This window comes from Anabrus simplex, chromosome 4, assembly GCF_040414725.1.
Source record: "Anabrus simplex isolate iqAnaSimp1 chromosome 4, ASM4041472v1, whole genome shotgun sequence".
NCBI lineage: Eukaryota > Metazoa > Arthropoda > Insecta > Orthoptera > Tettigoniidae > Anabrus > Anabrus simplex.
This window is the reverse complement of record NC_090268.1, coordinates 360,887,119-360,909,882: the sequence shown is the minus strand read 5'-3', so window position 1 is coordinate 360,909,882 and position 22,764 is coordinate 360,887,119. Positions and strand designations below refer to the sequence as shown.

Sequence of the window (22,764 nt, the reverse complement as noted above, 5' to 3'; positions counted from 1 at the left end):
TTTTAAAATTTGTACTTCCATTTTTTCATGAAATTTAATTAACATATTAATATAAATTCGTAATTAGGTAGATAATACATCTTTTAAAAACACTACGTATTGATTTTTCTGTACATAATTTATATAAGGAGATATATTGTACTAAAATGTTTACGTTCAAACATTTTGGACTTAAAAATCCCTACTACTTTAAAAAATTCTGCAATCAAAAATTCCATAGGCAGGTTTCTTAATATAGCTGTGATACATATACCATACAAATTTTGTTACATTTGGCAGAATATTATGGAAGAAAAATGGGATTTAAATGTAAAATTACAATTGGCAAACAAAGCACTATTACAGTGATAAATTGTTTGAATTCAGCAGAATAACTTCATGCCAAGAAAAAAGAAACTCAATCCTTTCAATTTCAGTCATTAAAAAATTTTCACCAAAATGACCAAAATATAGATTTTTATCTCCGGAGTGTCGCCTCAAGGCCTTTCTAATTGTGAAATTACAACAGTTCATATCCCGTTACAAGATGATATCTGTATTTTTATTATTATTAATAATTCATCTGTGATATTATTATTATGTCCATATTATTATTATTTTATTTGTATACTATTATTGTTCAATTCAATTCTGCAATGATTATCGCTTGCGTGATTGTAGTCAAATTGTTATGCATATATACGTGTGTGTAGATTAACACTAAAAACATGTACAGTAAGAGTTGCTGTACATTAGATGTGGATGTAATGTGTGCAATAACTTGTGACATTGTAACATTGCAAAATATTGCTAGAGTAACTGCTGAGTCATTGCTATGTCATCATGTGCATTTAGCAGTGAGCTCACTTTGTTTGAGATACCCAGGGTGCCGCAGGCTATTTCAACATAGTGTGAAACAGTTCGAGCAGGGTGGGAGTAGGTTATAGTTATTTCTGGAAATTGCGCAGGTGTGTGTCAACCAATGGTTATATATACTAGGACCAGCGTCTTATAGCTTCAGTCAACAGGAAGGAGAGGCCTCAGTCGGTCATTAGTCATACGTAAGGTGAAGAGTGAAGAAGTCAAATGGATAAGTGAACAGTGAGGGAATCAATTGGAAGGAGAGGCCACAGTTGGTCGGTCAGTGCAGTTGGAAGGATAGGCTTACCATGAAGTCGTACAGGATAGAATTACCAAGATGTCATCTGGATGGAGCAGAAGCAGTCACATGGATACTTAGTCGTCAGTGAAATAAAAAGGATACATCACCAATTAGGCTTGATACATCTACATCTACACTAGATCAAAGGAGTATGTCGTAATTACACTCAAAGTGTTGAAGGTACAGTGAAGTGAACCAGTAAGGGATAAATTTCGTGTATAAATGGTTAAATGTCTGGTCAAGAAGAATTCAAATTTAATGCCGAGTTTCTTTCAGTTGCAATGTCATAATTTTATATTCTCATCTGTTTTAATCGCAGCAGTTCTCACTATTTTTATTGAAATTATTTCAAGAATATAATTTGTTTATCATATTAATTTATCGTTTCATTTCATGGGCAGAATTACATAACCTCAAATTTAATGGGGAAACAGAACAACAGTCTCCTTTTCCCAGAACTTATATGGTATGTTGTCAAAAGTGAGCTAATTACCCCACACCCTAGAGATATTCAAGATTCTCATTCTATTATTACTGCACTGAGTTGTAGCTGGTGCCCTTCAAATAACGTATGTGTAAGTAATCAGGTAAGAACCAAGTGTGAGTGAGTACAAGGTCCAACGATTATTTTATTTAATGAATATTCATTTTCATAATTTTAAATTTAAATGCAGTTTTATATATTTTTAAAGTTAGTAAATGAGTTAGGAACTTCTACAATACCATACAAATTTTGTTACATTTGGCAGAATATTATGGGAGAAAAATGGGATTTAAATGTAAAATTACAATTGGCAAACAAAGCATTATTACAGTGATAAATAGTTTGAATTCAGCAGAATAACTTCATGCCAAGAAAAAAGAAACTCAATCCTTTCAATTTCAGTCATTAAAAAATTTTCACCAAAATGACCAAAATATCGATTTTTATCTCTGGAATATCGCCTCAAGGCCTTTCTAATTGTGAAATTACCAACACTTCGCCCCAGTGTAGCAGTGAGCTCTTCAGTTGGATTGCCACACCTTTCCAAGATGCTGGCGGCTAGTGCGCCGTGGAGACACCACTTACCGGATGAGCTCTATAGAGAAACCAAAGTAGTAGATGGTATTAGTGATCATAAGGCTGTTTTTGTCGTATTTAAAAATAAATGTGATAGAAAGGAAGGTCTTAAAAGTAGGACTATTAGGCAGTACCATATGGAAAGCAGGCATGAGGCGGTTTCTAAAAAGTAACTATGATCAGTGGAAAACGGTAAATAAAAATGTAAACAGACTCTGGGATGGGTTTAAAGGAATTGTTGAGGAATGTGAAAACAGGTTTGTACCTTTAAAGGTGGTAAGGAATGGTAAAGACCCACCTTATTATAATAGAGAAATAAAGAGACTAAGAAGGAGGTGCAGATTGGAAAGAAACAGAGTTAGAAATGGCTGTGGAAGTACGGAAAAATTGAAGAAACTTACTAGGAAATTGAATCTAGCAAAGAAGGCAGCCAAGGATAACATGATGGCAAGCATAAGTGGCAGTCATACAAATTTTAGTGAAAAATGGAAGGTATTTTAAGGCAGAAACAGGTTCCAAGGACATTCCAGGAATAATTAATGAATAAGGGGTGTGTGTATGTGAGGATCTTCAAAAGGCAGAAGTATTCAGTCAGCAGTATGTAAAGATTGTTGGTAGAGGAGGAGACTAATGCTAAAGAAGTATTAAAATTTACATATGAAAATAATGACATTTACAATAACATACAAAAGTTGAAAACTAGAAAAGCAACTGGAATTGATAACATTTCAGGGGATATACTAAAGACAATGGGTTGGGATATAGTACCATATCTGAAGTACTTATCTGATTACTGTTTGGTTGAAGGAACGATACCAAATGAATGGACAGTTGCTATATTAGACTCTGTGTATAAAGGAAAGGGTGATAGACATAAAGCTGAAAATTACAGGCCAGTAAGTTTGATATGCTTTGCATGTAAGGTTTAGGAAGGCATTCTTTCCGATTATATTAGACACGTTTGCAAAATTAATAACTGGTTCGATAGCAGGCAGTTTGGTTTTAGGAAAGGTTATTCCACTGAAGCTCAACTTGTAGGATTCCAGCAAGATATAGCAGATATCTTGGATTCAGGAGGTCAAATGGACTGCATTGCGATAGACCTGTCTAAAGCAATTGATAGAGTGGATTATGGGAGACTACTGGCAAAAATGAGTGTAATTGGACTAGACAAAAGAGTGACTGAATGGGTTGGTATATTTCTAGGAAATAGATCTCAGAGAATTAGAGTAGGTCCCTGACCCTGTAATAATTAAGAAGGGAATTCCTCAAGGCAGTATTATAGGACCTTTATGTTTTCTTATATGATTATATAAATAATATGTGTAAACAAGTTGAATCAGAGGTAAGGCTTGTTGCGGATGATGTTATTCTGTATAGAGTAATAAATAAGTTACAAGATTGTGAGCAACTGCAAAATGCTATTTGCTTTATGTCGCACCAACACAGATATGTCTTATGGCGATGATGGGATAGAAAGGGCCTAGGAATGGGAAGGAAGCGGCCGTGGCCTTATTTAAGGTACAGCCCCAGCAATTGCCTGGTGTGAAAATGGGAAACCTAGGAAAACCATCTTCAGGGCTGCCGACAGTGGGGTTCGAACCCACAATCTCCCGATTACTGGATACTGGCCGCACTTAAGCGACTGCAGCTATCGAGCTCGGTAACTGCAAAATGACCTCAATCATGTTGTGAGAAAGACAGCAGGCAATGGTATGTTGATAAACGGGGTTAAAAGTCAGATTGCGTGTTTCAAAAATAGGAGAACTCCTCTCAGTTTTAATTACTGTGTTGATCGGGTGAAGGTTCCTTTTGGGGATCATTGTAAGTATCTAGGTATTAATATAAGGAAAGATCTTCATTGGGGTAAGCACATAAATGGGATTGTTAATAAAGGGTACAGATCTCTGCACATGGTTATGAGGGTGTTTAGGGGTTGTAAAGGAAAGGGCATATAAGTCTCTGGTAAGACCTCAACTAGAGTATGGTTCCAGTGTATAGGACCCTCGCCAGGATTTCCTGATTCAAGAACTGGAAAAATCCAAGGAAAAGCAGCTCGATTTGTTCTGGGTGATTTCCGATAAAGAAAAATTGGGAGAAAGAAGAAGAGCTGCTTGACTAAGTGGCATGTTGTGATATACATATATGTTGATTCCCATAGGGAATCTGAAATAACTGCTCCGAATGAGCAAATTTATAATACCAATATAAATGGTCCGTTATTGGACATTATAAATTTTCCAGCTAACTCATTCCTGGTTGCCAGCGTTTGGCCCCGTGTGCTAGGCTGGGCTCATCAGTTGGTACCTAGCACACGTAGCAAAATGCTGGCTAGTGCATACCTTGGAGGCCACTATGTAGGCTAATTGTAGCCACCAGCAGTGCCAATGCACTATGAGAGACTTTGTCTCATTATTAAAAATTGATGCCTGCTTGGCCATCAGATGATATAGATGTTGATTCCCATAGGGAATCTGAAATATTTGTTCCGAATGAGTAAATTTATATTGGTATCAAGTGGTATGTTCCGAGCTGTCAGCGGAGAGATGGCGTGGAATGACATTAGTAGACAAATAAGTTTGAGTGGCGTCTTTAAAAGTAGGAAAGATCACAATATGAAGATCAAGTTGGAATTCAAGAGGACAAACTGGTGCAAATATTCATTTATAGGAAGGGGAGTTAGGGACTGGAATAACTTACCCAGGGAGATGTTCAATAAATTTCCAATTTCTTTGAAATCATTTAAGAAAATGCTAGGAAAGCAACAGATAGAGAATCTGCCAACTGCCCTAAATGCAGATCAGTATTGATTGATTGTTTGATTGATAGGACAATGCAGTGACAATGCACTAGGGGAAGCATGTGCCTCCACTTGTTTAAATGCCTGCCTTTGGCCTTTATATAAAAAATTAAGTTCCCATAAGAAAACCATAGCCTAATTTAATTTCATCGATTGCAGATGTTAAAAACATTCAAACTATTTGGGCCTTTTCAATCGTGAAATTTCCAGCGTTTCGCCCCAGTGTAGCAGGGGAAGCATAATTTCAATGTTTTTGTTTTTACACTCCTCAACAATTGCTTTAAACCCATCCCACAGGCTGTTTACATTTTTATTAACCATTTCCATTGATCTTGCTTTCTAAAAATTGCTCCATACCCCTCTTATCAGCCATACAGTCTTGCCTAAAAGTCCTATTTCTACAACATTTGTTTCTGACACATTTAATTTTAACACAAACACCCAGTCCCCAGGCCGGAGATTAAATCATTTACAATTAAAAATCCCTGACCAGGCCAGGAATAAAGCCCGGGGCCGCCGGGTACAGGTGGACGCGTTGCCCCCTACACCGCGGGGCCGGACTCAGTTTCCCTATATATCTCATCTGGTTTTATCGGAACCACATCTAGAATATTTTTCCTTGTAGTTGGTTCCATCACTTTCAGATTCAGCTGTCCTTCCCATAACTTATTCACCATTTGTTTGTCATGCTTTCTGTCATTCACACTCCCTTCCCAGTTAACAATAGCAAGTTCAGATCACTCGCTACAATGATATTCCTCTCTGTATTGTTCCCCACATAGCTAAAAACAATTATCTTATCAAATATTTCTGCATCAGCGTCAGTGCCAGCCTTGTCATATCTATACACCCTAAAAACATCAAGTTGCCTATTGTCTTACGAGATGAGTCTCACACCTAGAATTTCAAGTTCCTCATCCTTAACTTTTTTGTAGCTTGCAAATTCTTTTTTCACCAGTATAAATACTCCCCCTCCTATCGTTCTTAATCTGTCCCTATGATAAACACTCCAGTTCCATGAGAAAATTTCTGCATCCATAATGTTACTTCTCAGCCATGTTTCAATGCCTACTATAATATCTGTTAAATATATATCTTATCAAATTACTTACAATTTTATACAACCTCTTGAGTCAAAGTAAATAATGCTGACTAAATAAGTGTGTATGCGAACCACAATGTCTTGTGAATATATCTCTCACAAAGTCCAGGAATCAAGCCTTTTTCATCAAAATGGTCATAAAGTCTAGTGACCAACACTAACCTAACTTCCCACTTCAAAAACAGTTTGTAGTGTAACTTATGTGTCACTAATTTAAGTTACTGTTGCTAAGTGATGTTCTGCTTACTTTATTATTTATGTTGTGATTATGCCATGTCTGATATTAATGAAAGTTTTTTTAGGCTAATATGTACACAGTCAATGCCAATAATACAAATACAAACCCACTTTAAGAATTCTTTAAAAGCAGACAAAATAACACGATTAAATGAAAATTGAGCGTTGTTATTTCTCTGAATTATGCTTCCCCCCCGCGCCTCTTAAGTTTCTGTATTTAACTGTAAAATTATAACTAACTTACTGTAGGCCTACTCATTTGCAAAGAAAAAAAGGGATGAAGAACAAAGTAGAAGGGATATTAGCTTATGCTTTATCACTCCGAAATGTCTGATACTTTTTTAGCGTTCAAAACTAATACACTGGGAACAATTATTACATTGTACTTTATTTCCTAGGACTACTGTTAAAAACTCCCATGCTAGAATTTCAAGCCATCAATGTGCACTAAAACTACCAGTACTACATTCAATAAATTGAGCACAAGGGTGCAAATCTTTCTCAACCACCATAAATTGAAGGCTCAAATTCTGTTATCCACCTCATACGTTGACTGGGGTAAATTAGACTTCCTACCACTTTTCTTCCTGTATATGCATATGTCTATGCGAACACCAACCCACCCAGACTCATCCGGTTAACCATGACATCACAGCGTGTTATCACTTTTAGTGTACTATGGGGTGTCAGAAGCGTGCATACTTTTCTCAAGAGTCTGAGGAGACTCATCATCCTTTACAAGAAGTATGACCATACATAGTGTTTCATTCATCAATGGATGAAAAGTAGAATTGAATGGGTGCTCGCAAAAATGGGCTATCCAAAAAATTTGGAAAAAATTAGATGTGCTGCCATCAATTGCGGAAGGTTCAAAGTATCTTCTGAGAGTTGGGCTATCATAAGGCAATCCTGTGTGATGAGATACAACGCTTTGAATTTTATGCCATTTTATTTAGGCCAATTTTGTTATTGCAAAATCGGCCTAACAGACGTTTACGGAGGAAGCTGTAAAGAAGGCATTGCTGTATATGTAGGTTAGCAAACCTTATGCTCATGTATACTAGAGGCTGTGAGTGTTTCTTGTGTTTTTGTGCCAGATGAATGGAAGGTTTTAGTAAAAAGAGCTAGAGTAAGAAAGCCATTTCAAGTAGTAAAAATGATGACAAGTGATAAGTTTGTGAGCACTCAACCTTTGCTAGAAAAATTAACCAAGAGAATGGTAACTGTAAATAAGCAAAGAGTACTAATTAGTAAAGTTTCAGGCATACTATTTATGAAAGATGTACCATTTAAGTATTTTTAAAATATTTATATGGTATTGTTGAGGAATATGATTGTGTTGACCTTCACAAAAGGAACAGTAATGGTGGTCGGCCATCACTTGCTAGTGTTCAGCTGTCACCAAAGTACAGTGTTACAAGGCCAATAAATCCAGCAAAGCTTAAGGACTTGCTTGAGCTACTTGAATATATCCCTGCAGTATATCACCAGTATTACAGAGAACTGACAGCTGGCAATGGCCAAGAGGTGACTGAGGAATCATTTTCCAATGCATTAGAATATGACCCATATGAATGATGATTGTCCCATGAGGGAAAGTTAGCCTATGTCATATTTTAAAATAAGTCTGAAGCATCTTTATGTCTAAAAAAACCACAGCACTTATGCCCTTGGAAGGGCTCTGGCCTGCCCAGCGACCGCTACTCAGCCCGAAGCCCTGCAGATTATGAGGGGTCGTCTGGTCTGGCCGCCATCTCACCGTCAGATAGCTCCTCAATTCTAATCACGTAGGCTGAGTGGACCTCGAATCAGCCCTCAGGTCAAGAGAAAAATCCCTGGCCTGGCCGGAAATCGAAGCCGGGGCCTCCGGGCAAGAGGCAGGCACGCTACCCCTACACCATGGGGGCCGGCATCTTTATGTTTAGTTTACTGTATGAAACACCTTTTTTTGTATCGTTTGATCATAAAATAAATTTGGTTACAAATCTAAGTTGCCTGCTGCCATTTCTTGGTGGATACAGTACTTTTGTATCCATCTCTTGGCACAGGCCGGAGTAAAGTGTAGCTTTCACCGAAGTCCCAGTCACATCCATGGCTGTGACAATATGAAAGCTGCTGGGGAATGGCATTCAGAGCACTACTAGTGCATCCGAGTGTTATGAAAGGTGTTGCGCATAGGGTGAGTCGCGCTGCAATAGCACTTTCTGACCCAGTGAGGAAAGCAATGGCAAACTACCTCACTCCTCGTCTTGCCTAGTACGCCTCATTCTGGTGCTGCCATTGGTTTTTGCGGTTTTCTTATAGCCGCATAACCATTGGTGGTGCTATTTGAGGATCCAACCAGCCTCTGTGTTGATGACCTAACAGACAGACACAAATCTAAGGTAAACTATTAACTACAGCTAGGTCAACGCAGAAGTCAATTTTCTTCCATTTTTTATATTCCTATTTTTCCAAGCACTTTTCATTTTTAATACAGTTCCAATATATGGTATTGATAATTTAAAGGTACTACATCAAGATAAAATAATGAAACAAATATTATTTTTATGGTATAATTTTTGTTTTTTGACATTTGCAAAAATTGATTTATCTCTGTTCTGACAAAATGTTGGTTAGCCTGTTTTTGTGAGCACTCATTCAAATAAGCTGTTGTTCCCTTCACTCATTGTGTGCATATAGCCAAGGTAGTGGCATCACCAAAAACTGTAAAAAATTTAGTTAATGGTATGTAAAACCATTAATATCATTATTAACTAAGGTAGCTGTTGTAAAATGAGACATACACGTATATGTTAAAAGAACAAAAAAAATTCCCCCCTAATTTTCACAGGTAATTTAGTTTGTAATATAAATAAGACCAAGTTTTACTGAAAAATATAATTATACTTTTGTACAGATATATATCTCAAATATACAAGATCTTGTAGTAATCTGAATATTTACATAAATGGAACAACTCTGAAAAACAATGAGCAATAATTCAGCACAAAAGCTAAACTTAGATCCTTTTTAACTGTGAGCACACAGTTCCTCAGCATAATAGAAACTAATGTAAAATTCTGTTTACTGGTACCAGCATCTTTCTGTGACCATAACAGCCATATCCTAAGCATGGCCAGAACTTCTCTGCTCATTCCAAACCTTAAGCAATTCATTGGGATCGTCATACCCATGCGATGCAACAACATACTTATAATTAAACACATTATAGTCTTTTTTATAGAAATAGAATTCCTTGCAATGAAAAGGCTCAATACCAATTTTTTTGGCAACTAGCCCAAGAAAGATGTCATCAAATCGAAAATGTTTTGTATAAAAACTTGCATAATACATATCCATTAATGCACTGTGAGAGAGAATGAATGCTCCAGCAGTAACATAAGGGGGCCACATGTGATAAGGATATTCTGACAATGGAACATACCATTTGCTAGTTAGATGACGGTGTGGAGCGGAGATGAATACATAACCAGCGAATAATACTGCATCTTCTGGAAGTTCAAAGTCCATTACTTGATTAATATGCCTTTGAATTAATGGAAAACTACTGAAATAATCTCTATTTCCCTTGTCCAATGCTCGTTTTTTTCTCTGTTTCAAAGAATACACTGGGGTTTGTAGATACTCAGGGTATTGAGTTGGATTGCGAATAAACTGAAGAACATTCTTAGTAGAGATATACATGTCATCATCACTAAACATGTAAAATTTAGAATTCAAACAAAACTGCACTGCCCATTTAAATCCCATCATTGTTTTAATAGTATTATTAAAATATGTATCCACAAACTCTGCTTGAACAATATCACCATACTTGTTTCGCTCTTCATCAATTTCCATCTGTAGATGCGAATTGTCAAGAACAACTCCTAACACAAAAATTGTCCGAATGGGAACATCAGAAAATCTACGTTCATAGCCCCAAGAGTTTCGTATAGCGACTCTTCTATCAAAATGATGAGGAGCTGATTTAATGATGTATACAAGACGGAGACGTTCCTTATCACTGGTCTTACATTTACGATTGCACGTGGATACGAAGGAATAGTTATAAACGTTAATTTTCTCCACGTTTGGCTGTTCTTTGCGTTTCAGCAGTTCGACGTACTGGCGTATATCGCCATCCAGTGGATACGAGAAATGTTCATAAAAATCAACCTCAAAAATATGAGTAAAGGCACCAAAATACAGTAGCGCAATAAACACGCCCAATATCAGATATTTCATCCTCACTTTCGAGCACTTTGTTATATACACACGTGATACGTTCATCTTTCATGAAGAGAAAAAAAAAAATTGCCACAAAATTAATCACAACTATGATCGAAATATTTATGCAATAATCATGGATAGGATTAGCAATATATAATTCAGAAAGCCTGTATTCCCTGGTAGATACAACAGTCTGCTTTTATCAAACGTAATCCACATATGCCTTCAAACAATGAGTTTGAAAACTTTTGGTAGTGTAAACTCTTCATATTTTCAATCATTTAATGATAGCATAGAACAACAAATAAAAAATTCGTCCTATTTCAAAGAATAATTCCTTGGACTAAATCAATGCATCAACGGGCTACACATCCCGAGGGTGCATCCGCATGGCAGTGTGTCAGATGTTTGTTTACAAGGGGAAAGTTTTGACTAAAGAAGTCAAGTCAGCTATTCTATACATTGGATCATATATGACAGAATAAAAAAGTCCTTGATCACTCATCGGAAAAGTAATGTTTTCATATTATGTATTGGATAGATGTCGTTCAAAATTATTGAGAACTACTTATTTTATATAGTTCAACGACCTTGAGGTGTTCCGACTGATATCCGGCCATGTTTGTTAGAAAGTGGGGTGAAATATGTACAATAGTGTTTATTATTTGATTTTTTGAGTTATTTTCGTTGTGAAAATTTTTACGAACAGAAGACGTCGTAATGGAAGGGAGTGATAGGGGTAAGTGCAATATTGGTCAAGTTTTATGTCATATTTTTGTGTTTGACACAGCTCAGGGGGCAATGGCAGTGTCAGGGTCGTAGACAAAACTAGTTCAGTGACCGCAATTTTACCTAAGTTTTGTCCTTGCATCGACATACGAAGGAAACATACCACTTTTGTGTGTTATTATTCGCTCAATAATTTGACATCTTTATGTGATGATCGTGTTGTATTACTGTCCTAAAAGTAGTTTTGTTTCGTTATGGCAAGGATTGGATCTTACCTCGACGGGGTGCGTTATTTTATGGCAGTATTGTGTTTATTTTAAGGATTTCCTGGCGAATTGGTCGTTTTTCGTTTAAAGATAAGGACAGTAACGTTGGTTATGGTTAAATGAGTTGTATATATCCAGCAGGTATGTTTCATGACTTTAATTACTGATATACAACTTCTGTTTTTCTTTCCGGACTCATTGTATTGATATCTATCCTGTTAAATACACAGCAGCCTGTCTCAGGAAACTAGATTATTAAATTTGCATATAGAAATAGACCTTCTCTCTGCCAAAGTTTGTAATACCTTATCCTTATTATAAAATACACTTTTGGTCATGGCAGGAATGTGCTCCTCATAGTTACAAGTGGTGACATGGATTTATTTTATTGTGGTTAAAGGTGTAAAATCATAAGTACTTAACATGACATCCCTGTGGTTCGATTTGGTACCAGCGTGGAAAATTACCACCTCCTCCTTAGCCTCCTCCCTTCTGTTTTCCCCAACATCTGTCTACAGGTGAACTGGCAATGGTCGGCTTGTGTACCATAACCCAGTTTTCTTGTAGGCCTATGAGCACTTCATACTCCACTGTCATTCCTCATGAAAATTTACCATTCTTTACCCAAACAAACCCATAACTATTTACACTACAATATGCTCTTTAACAATGTCCAATGCGATATTAAAGGCTATATAATACATAAATAAGCTAATTCACAATGATGATGTTCTTATCCTTCAGTATTTTGTTCTTTATTCTCCTTAAAAACAAAGCTTATGGAAAGATCAATAGGACCATTATAAACTCCCTTATTCCAGTACCCTACTTTGGTCTTATTTTCACTACTTCATTGATAACTGGAGAGTGGGTGTCGAATCCTTGTCCAGTCTCTCAAATCAGGTATAAAGTAAGATGCATATCGAAACATACTTGCACTCTAGTAGTAATTTCCTGGTCAATATTTATTCAAAGCAGTACACTACCAGTATGGATATATTTTGCTTACATGCTAACTTGCCAGTCTTGTGATATAAGAATTTGTTTAGGTATATCTTGGTGATACACAGAGGACCCTTGTCCAAGATCACAATATAAATAGCTATTCAGTCTACAGGAATGTCTATTATCTTTTCCTGCTTATCAGTAGTGAAGATTGATGTTGGTTCTATTGTAAACAGGACTCTAATCCATTTCTCTTCACCTGTTTCTGAAGGAAAATATTTGTCAAATTGAACGGTTAGTTCTGATAGATGTTTCAGAATTACAAATTTCAATTTTGCTCTTAATTGAATCTCTTTTTTCCTGTATAAACTTATTTCACATAGGAAAACGGCCAAAATCACATTGTGTGTGTGTACTGTTCTTCCACAGAGTAGTTTACGGTACATTTGAAAGTTGGAATCTTGTTGGGCAGCTGCAGTATACATGATTCCTTGCTCTGGAGGCTCATATTCAAAGAATTAAATCTTGCAAAATATAAGTCCACTGTTCAAATACATGCAATATCACTAGAAAGCCATTGAGATTTACAGTAGTAGAGCAGGGAAGTATCTTTGAATCCCTTGCCAGTGCAGATATTATTATTATTATTATTATTATTATTATTATTATTATTATTAGAAAAGTGCACGAATGTGCATTACAAAGATTATTGACCGTTTTAGTCTTTGCTATAATCGCATAGAGATTTGTTGTTGTTTTTACATCTTGTGATGTGATACATATCACAGAACTGATCACACAGTGAACATTCACATTTTTCATCTGGGTCGTGATGAGACATATTTTTACATATTTTATGGTGGTACCCATGTACTGCTAGTTTTATTACCACATGTCTTAGCTTCTGGTTGGCGTTCGTCCAATTTCGATCCAACATGGCATCTGTGCTGTAGAAATCTAGCGGAATTTCTTCTCTCTTCTTCCGCCTCTCCGCTAGGTGTGCTTCTAACATTCATTGTGGATGGCAGTGGTAGTTTTATCCTCAGTTCTTCAATAAGAAAGGGTTCCCGTGCTAGTTCGTATGTTAGGCGGGAACGCGTGTATTTTGAGATGCTCATTATGGTCTTTAGGAATTTTGCCTTAACTCCTTCTATGGTGGCCAGGTCTCTCTTTGTTAGTCTTTCCCATATCAAGTGGATTCCATAGGTGAGTATTGGTAGGATCGTTGTGTCAAATAGGCGCATAGCTGTTTTTAAGGATAACTGCTGTAGATTGTTGATGTCGTACATGGCTTTCATGGCTGCAACTGCTTTGTCTTTTTAAGATATTAGAATCGTTCCGGAGTGATGGTTTTCACTTTACAAAGGAAAATTTAATATATCTTCCTGTTCAATACATACACATCTCCATCATTAGATGGAGTAATAATAGTCAAATATGTTTCGGCTTGTTTGAGCCATCTTCAGGGGAAAAAAGGGGGGTTAAGTAATTTACATAATACTTGCTAAAAATGTGTTAAAAACGTAATGAAGGAACAAATGTAAAACAAGAGACATGGTGGGAATGAAAAACAATTAAATATATACATTTCCATCATTAGATGGAGTAATAATTCTGAATTTTTAACACAGTGATTTTGTCCTGTTTTTTTAATTATATCACACTGTAAAATTTTTGGACAAGAGGTCCACGTCCTCAACCATAAACACTTATTGTTTGTTTCTGTCTTATCTCATTTGTTTTCATTCTTTTATTCACAGGTTTTAACACACTTTTTAGCTTCAGTTATGTAAAATGTTAACTTTTTTCACTGAATATGTCTCAAACGAGTTGTTTATTACTCCATCTAATGATGGAAAAGTGTATATATTGAATTGTTTTTATTTCTGTCATGTCTCTTTTGTTTTTCATTTGTTCTTCATTACATTTTTAACATATTTTTAGTAACTATTTTGTAAATAACTTTAACCCCCCCCCCCCCCTTTTTTTTTTTTCCACTGAAGATGGCTCATATGATCTTAAACATGTCTGACTATTATTACTCCATCTAATGATGGAGATGTGTATGTATTGAACAGGAGGGTATATTAAATTTTCCTCTGTAAAGTGCAGATTCATGACTGATATCATTTTAAGTTCTTCATCAAATCAAGATTGACTTCCTACAACACCAAGGCCTCTCTGTGTATGAAGCAGTGCATCCATCTGGTAGCAGCAGCTTTCTCTCTTGATGAGTGCTTGGAGACCATCACATCGGCCACTAAGCGAATGACAACCATCTGTGCAAACACGTAGGCTGGGAAACGCACATAATATGAAATGTGCATCACAGTAATTGTCTGTTGCCTCATCGAACTGAGTGCTAAAATGTCTGTTTCACAGTTTGTCAACAATCTTAAGTTCATTTTCAAACTATAAGAGAGAGAGGTCCACGCGACATCCGGCCAGGTTTGCAGTGGCTGAACATTATCGCTTGGCGTGGTCCAAGTCCATTTGCAAACTGTAAGGGAGAGAGATCTCTATGATAACAAATCAGGCTGTCAATGAAATTAAGATTAAATAACAAGGGAGAGCTTTCACAATAAGAAATATGTTCTTTTATTGTATGATTTATTCCATTCTTTAAAACATGTACCCTTATTGAAAATAGTATAGCCTGCATTATATATTTTAGTCTTTTCATATAACCGAGACCCCTCTATATACAGTTTGGGAACTCCTGATGTAAAAAGTTAATTTTCATGTCGTGCATGAATCTACTGGAAGAGTTAAAAGGGAATTTCATTATACATTCTAATACATGATATATTGATGGGCAGTCTGAGACAAAGTCTAGATATTTCTCGAGAGCGTTGTCTTTGCATTGTGCGGCAGACAGCCCGTTACAGGCATACAGTTATACAGAGCTGAATGTTGTTTGTGTCAAGTAAAATAGTATGCGAATAGCCAGTCGTAGGCATTTTCCACGCTGTAAATATGATGCAATATAACATACTTACAAAGGATACTCATTCTGGCATTGTATGCAGTGGTAAGTACACGAATGATTAGGCTAAGTACAGAAATTGACAGCTATTGTAGGTGTACATCGTTATCACTTATTTATCAGACCCCCACATTCAATATTCATTTGACTAGTGCTTGTGGTTACTGATATTACGGTGACGAAGGAAATAGTTCCTTACAATGTTATAGAGTATTTACGTCATAAATAGATACTTCGGTATTTGATGGTGGGCCGATGACCTTCGATGTTAGGCCCCTTAAAACAACAAGCAAGCAAGCAGGTATTTGATGGTGCAATGTGTAATTGTGTCTAAATTGTATGTGACAATTTTAAGACAATGTCTGAAACGCAACATAAGTTGTGGACATGGAATTATTTTGTAGAGATGCAACATAGCACAGCCCGCTGTGTTGTTTGTTCAAAAGTAGTATAATACTGTTGATAAACTTAACCATAATGGGTATTTTATTTCATCCCTATTGACTTGTCTAAATATATTAAAGAAACTATTTAAAATAGTTTGTTCTCGTGACCTGATTTGACTTCACTGATGAAGGGAATGCATATTGTTCGTGAATCATGTATGAATGAATAAAGTAATTTCAATTATTAAAAGTGTATTGGCAAGGTGGACCCAACATAAACTATTTTAAATAGTTTCTCTAATAGAAGGAGTATAATACATCGATAGAAATACTTCTGGGATGATCCAGCACTTAAAAACGCATATCACTGACCGGGAATAGTCACGAGAACACCTCCGACCCGGCCTGCATCACAAGAAGCTACCCTGTCTAAAACAATTGCGAAGTATCCAGGTAGGTGTACATTCTATCTACAGTTAGTAACAAATTATACAGGGTTATTCAGCGAAAACCAGCCTCAAAGCCTTTCTAATTGTGAAATTACCAGCACTTCGCCCCAGTGTAGCAGTGAGCTAATCAGTTGGATTGCTACACCTTTCCAAGATGCTGGCGGCTAGTGCACCGTGAAGACACCACTTATCAGATGAGCTCTATAGAGAAACCTAAGTAATAGATGGTATTAGTGATCATGAAGCTGTTTTTGTCATAGTTAAAAATACATGTGATAGAAAGGAAGGTCTTAAAAGTAGGACTATTAGGCAGTACCATATGGCTGATTCTTGCAAGAGTCTCGAGATCTTTGACATCAGTCTCGAGAGTCAAGCAAGAGCATTGTCCATTACTAATATTATGGAATTTTTAAAAAGTTACAAATTCAAACATGGGTTCAGTGTTAGTCAGCGCTACTGATTTAAGACCTGCACTAGTATTATTTTCCAATTTATTTTGCTTGTGTCAGAAATTGTATAAGATATCGGAATATATACTGCCGAGCAAAAAAGAGAGTAAAAAAATTATGAAATGTACTGTATATGTGATGATCGAAAATTTGATTCTAAGTGGAACTGTCATGATCTTCTTAAACACTTTATGTTAAAAAAACAAGTAAAAAATGGAATAAACAGAAGTCGTGCACATTGTTCTGTGGGCGCCGTCCATTTCACTGGCCGGATGGCCCTCCTACGAGCCACTTGGCGATGGTACTCCTGGCCACAGAACAACCTTAAATGGACCCAGAACACTCGGTAATAGGTGTTACGACTTTCTGCATCATTAACAGCTTTCATCCTATTCAGCATGCTGGCAGTGAAGTCGTCGTTGTTTTGTGTGATTGCTTTCCATTCGGCATGAAGAACTGCATAAAGCTCATGCAGTGTTTGAAAAACTTGTCGACAGTCAGCTCGTCTGAGCTTGTCTCACACATGCTCAGTGTGCTTGAGGTCAAGGCTATGAGCTGGCCAGTCAAAAATGATGATTCCATAGTCTTGCAGGAATGTTGACACTCATTGAGCAGTGTAAGGGCATGCATTATCATGCATCAAAATAAAGTTTTCTTCCATATGACGAGCAGAAGGGATGGCATGATTGTGAAGAACCTGCTCAATGTACTGATGTGTGTTTAGTGCTCAATTTTCAGTAAACACCAGCTCAGTCCTCTCATGAGAACTAATGCCTCCCCATATCATGACGGAATCTCCTCCATAGGCTGCTCTTGCTGAGAAGATACAGATTTTAACATAACAAATTTCATTTTAATTTATCTGTATTGAACTGAGTTTACAAATACTTGTAAAATCTGAAAGGTTCCACCTATTCAATACAAAAACAATGTTGTCTGATTGTATATACAACATAATCACTTTATTAGCAGTACTAGTTACGAGGGACCGATGACCTTCGATGTTAGGCCCCTTAAAACAACAAGCATAATCATCAGCAAGCACTAGTTTCGAACCTTTCAGATTTTATAAGTATTTGTAAGATACAGATGGCATAATGCTCCTCAGGTCCATCCACCAGAGATCTGAGATTGAACCTCGATTCAACGGTGAACGGGGGCATTGATTCATTGCTCTTTTTCTGATGTTCTTGAACAAATCGCAGACAGATCAACCAATGCTGACATGTCAAATCTAGGTCAGTAACAGGTCATCTTGAAACTAAACCTACCTTTCTGAATCTTCTGAATCTTTGTTATGTTAAAATCTTCTCACTGTCCGCTCACTAATTCAGATGTCACACACTTCTTGTAAGTGATTTCTAACTTCCATTGCTGTGAAATGATGTTCTCTTTAGCACCTGTAGAATTAAAAATTGATCCTCTCTGACCCTTGTAGACCTTTGTCAACCAGATTCAGGTTTTCTATAAAAGGTGTGCTGTTCCCGATGATGCCTTACTGCTCTATGCACACTTATTGGTGATGTTCTTAAGGCTGGTACACACCTAGCGACAGAGTCGCGGGACATTGTATGGGGACAGTTGCGAGGCACTGTCCCTAGACTGTTGCGATACAATGTCCCGCATCCACATCTATAGAGCTAGTTGCACCACAGGAAATGGTGCAAGAAATTGCTTTATGTGTTTTTAATTTGTGCTTAAACTACTTATTGTCCGTACAAAGAAAAAAAAAAAACGAAAAAAGCTGTACTGGAAGAGAAACCTTTTTTCGGGGGGGCACTGCCGTCGGTATTAATCTTCTTGAAAGACTGTAACTAGAAGATGGCATGCGATATCTTATTTTTTTAAGGATGAACTCAGCCGATTTTGAAATCCTTTTGCAAATGGTTGGAGGAAAGATTTCAAAGAATCGGAATGTATTTCGGGATACCATTCCAGTTCTGTGAGGATAGCTGTCACTCTGCGGCTCCTTGCTAGTGGTGAATCTTTTACCTTTCGAATTTCAAAGCAAGCTATTTCACACATCGTTCCAGAAGTCTGTGAGGTTCTAATTACTTCTCTAAAAGGATTTGTAAAGGTAAGAGTTAATAAAATTTTTATTGCCTACTATATATGTAATTTATTTATATTTTGTAATGAATCAAATATGTATCCAAAACAACACAATATTGGTAACAATAAATCGACTCAATTCTCTCCGCTAATGAAAAAACAATGCTGAACATAATAATAACTAATTAACATGATAATGAATTAAATATTTCTCCCAACTTATGCAATATTGGTAACAAGTTTAGTGGTATTTCATCATTTAAAATCAGTTAAGAAAGTCTGTATTGTTTGGTCTTGTCCCATCGCATCTGAATCTGGAGTAGAGACACTTTCGGAAGATGGTGAAAAGGAACCCGAATATACTGAGTGATTGCTATTTATGCTGCGCGTTGTTGATGATGAACTATTGATTGGATGGGTTGCCCAAGTTGAATGGTCTGTACTGTGCTTTTCCATTTGCAATTTACAATTTCACGCTGAGGTAATGAAATTTCCACTGGACTCTTTCCGCAGTTTCTCAGTTTATAAGCAATGTGCTCACCGTAAACCAAAAATTCATCTCTTTGAGTAACCACCTCTGTTAATGTTTTTATGCAATTAACAGTTTCCTTCGCGATATAATTTTGATCAATGCTGTTCTTTCTTTTGGGTATCGGTGGACTTCTAAATTCTTCTTGAGGTGGAACAGTTTCTTCTGCTGCTTGATGTTCTTGTTCTTCCTCATCGTTGTTGACCTCCTGGGGACAAACAAATTATTTCAATATATTAATTTTTATTTTATTTTGTAATAATTTATTTTTATTGTTCATTTATTATATTTTATTTTATTGTATTGCAATGTGTTTCTTGATTTTCAGATCCCAAAAACGGAATCAGAATGGACAGAAGTAGCAGGGCAATTCTCAGCAAGATGGAATTTTCCTCATTGTTTATGTAGTATGGACGGCAAACACGTTCAGATTGTGGCCCCAGAAAATAGTGGCAGCATGTATTATAATTACAAAGGAAATTTCAATATAGTGCTTTTTGGAGTTGGTGATGCCAATTACAACCTTATATATGCAGATGTAGGGTGTCAAGGCCGAATATCGGATGGCGATGTTTTAAAATCTACATCTCTCTATAAGAAAATGGTGGAAAATATAAATATCCCCCAGAAAAAGCTTTGCCAAGTTGGTCGACCTCTGTCCCATATATATTTGTCGCAGATTATGCTTTTGCATTAATCGCCCATGTAATGAAACCTTATCCAAGTCGATTGTGTGTGTCACCAGCAGAAAGGATTTTTAATTACAGGTTATCTAGAGCACGACAAATTATTGAAAATATATTTTGTATTATAAGTTCCAAATTTAGAGTACTCTTGAAACCTATTGCTCTTCACCCTGATAAAGTGGAAGCAGTGGTTTTAACTATCATTTATATACACAACTTTTTAAGAAGAAATTCTGAATCAAGAAGCTTTTTTTACTCCTCGAGGATCATTTGATTTGGAAGATGCAGATGGTAATTTGGTACAGGGACAATGGAGATCTGAATTCGAAAGTGGTTTAATAACTTTACAAAACATGCCTGTACGTGCACTCACCCAAGTGCATAACATTAGAGATTATTTTGTCTCCAGAAGGAGACAATCTATGAAAGCGCTGTTATGATATTTACATTACATTTGTATAGAAATACAAATTCATTTTTATTCTTATTAAATTTGTGACAAGCAGATTAGAGCAGATGTAGGATGCAGTACGTACGTAGAAATGAAAAGGTTAACACAGGATAGGGTACATGGAGTGCTGCATCAAACCAGTCTATGGACTGATGACTCCAGCAACAACATTAAATTTGTACTTCAGTTTTTCGAACATTACCTATTTTGTAATAAGTATTACTAAATGTGAATGTGTAATAAATAATAATAATAATAATAATAATAATAATAATAATAATAATAATAATAATAAATTGTTTTAAGAAAATAAAATGTACTTACCTCATTACAGTGGACGCTGCTTATTATGATCACTCTGGGATGCAGATAATTTGATAACATGAACCGATTGATAACAATAGTCGAAGAATAAAAATTGATAGGTAGCCTACTGAATTTATTCATAGCCTACATGCACTACAATGAAACAGATACCGGTACACAGGACTGCAATACAGTTAACTGTTTTCAGCTATGCAAAATAGTTTCTAATTGTTGTTTGCTTCTAGTTGTCTCTGAAAAGTCCATTAATTAATTTTTCATATTCATAATGTTTTTGGAAGTCCACTGACTTAAGCTGAACACCTCGTCGCAAGATATCTAGCGCCTGTCGCATGTCAGCATTCGTTGGTGTTCGGGAAATTTTCGGCAACATCGTCATCATCAGCTTCATGTTCTTCACCTCCCATATCTAATTCTGTGGAAGTAAATACCTCACATAAGTCATCTTCTATCTGTTTCACATCAGTAATGATGCCCTCATCAATGTTCATCCGTTCCTTAAATTCATCTTCCGTTAAGCCTGTTGGACAAAGTTCAACATTCTCCTCTATTTCTGGTAACCCTCTTAAAAATCCCCATGCCGGAAACAGTTCCTTATTGTATGTGCTGAGACAATGTCCCATGACATGGCTAGAAGTTGCAGGGCATCGAGAAGGCTGGTTGTTTTGGCAAGGGCGTTGGCACTAGTTTTATGTGAGTCCTCTGTTTTCTAAGATTCTTGTGCGCATTTCATGGCGATAATACGCTTTGAATTAACGATGTCGCATTCGCCGGTAAGGAAACCACATTGATGTTCTTGAGCTCACAATTCACAATGTGTGCTGCACAGTTGTCAACCACCTAAACTGTTTTACGGTCCAGCCTATTATCCCACTTCAGTAGCCAATAGGGCAGTCATCCATGCATTAGAGTTCGAATTATAGTCAACTGGAAACTTACTGATGCCTTTAAAGCAACGTGGGTTCTTACTTTTCCCAATCACAAACAGTCTTTTCTTTTTAGCAGACATAACTCGCACAACATAACTGTTACTCGTTCCTTGGAGGTTTTACAGCCGTTATCACTTTCATTTTTGAACAAGTGTGTTCAGACAAGGCGCGGTAATACAGTGCAGTCTCATCAGCATTATGCACACAGTCGGGAGGGAAATTAGAAGCAATTTTAGGACACTGCTATCCACCTATCAGCTGCGACAGAATCAGCGTCGTCCTGCTCACCGTGCGTTCGTTTGTACATTAGATTTTCTCGTTTCTTCCAAGTCAGGCGTAGTGTAAAAACGGGTTTTTAAAATTTGGGAGCGTTTTCTTTGTATGCACTCTACTCGCATACCTCAGAACGAAATCCCTGAAAACAAATGTGATAACATAAACCGAATTCATGATCACAATAAACGGAAGATTTTCAATGTTTCAGTATTTGTCCGTACGGGACTTCATAAAAGTGATTATATAATACGGTTGATAACATTATCTGTGATTACAATAAACGGTGTCCACTGTACTTGTCTGACTATCCCCTCCTTCATCGCCGTCAGTGCCCTGCTTTCTCTCGATTCCATCCCTTGCAGTAAAAACACTAAGGCCGCGTGCACACCGAGCGCGCTTCGCATAGTGTGTCGCGTGTTGCTCCACGCTAAGCAAAACCAGTGCTTTGTTCGTAATCCAGGTGTTCACACCGTCCGCGCTCTGCTGCGCTGAACGCCTATCTTACAGCTAAGCGAAACGCCAGACAACGCGCAGTGTTGGTTAATTGCTTAGCGTTACCTAGCTGGTTCTGAATCTATGGAAGAAGAAATTATTCATGCAGTGTTTCAAAGAGAAGAAATGTGGAACCCAAGACATGAAAACTATAAAAATGTAACTGTTTTGCAAAATAAGTGGACTTAAGTATCTACAACAGTTGTATCGCATTCCTACAGTAAACATATACATTAATATTACTTCTACTGTCACACTTT

The 22,764-nt window shown here is 36.8% G+C and overlaps 2 protein-coding genes across 4 annotated transcripts in view; one reads left to right on the top strand and one right to left on the bottom strand.

Annotated features, from left to right (window-relative positions):
- Positions 1 to 1,890: 1,890 nt before the first annotated feature.
- On the bottom strand, positions 1,891 to 10,945 carry LOC136871989 (beta-1,3-galactosyltransferase brn-like). The gene is made up of 2 exons (XM_067145773.2): positions 9,768 to 10,945; positions 1,891 to 2,220 (listed from the first exon to the last, which is right to left on the bottom strand). Coding segments are annotated over exons 1-2 (849 nt in total). The 5' UTR covers positions 10,616 to 10,945; the 3' UTR covers positions 1,891 to 2,219.
- Positions 10,946 to 11,168: 223 nt separating this feature from the next.
- usp (ultraspiracle) overlaps positions 11,169 to 22,764 on the top strand; it is a 589,909-nt gene continuing 578,313 nt past the window's right edge. For 2 of the 3 annotated variants that reach the window (XM_067145771.2, XM_067145770.2), the window contains exon 1: positions 11,169 to 11,294. In XM_067145771.2, the coding sequence (XP_067001872.1) occupies positions 11,276 to 11,294 (19 nt within the window). In that variant the 5' untranslated portion in view covers positions 11,169 to 11,275. Of the gene's footprint in view, positions 11,295 to 19,674; positions 20,711 to 22,764 lie in introns of those variants that run through there. The other variant, XR_010859853.2, reaches the window with a different exon arrangement.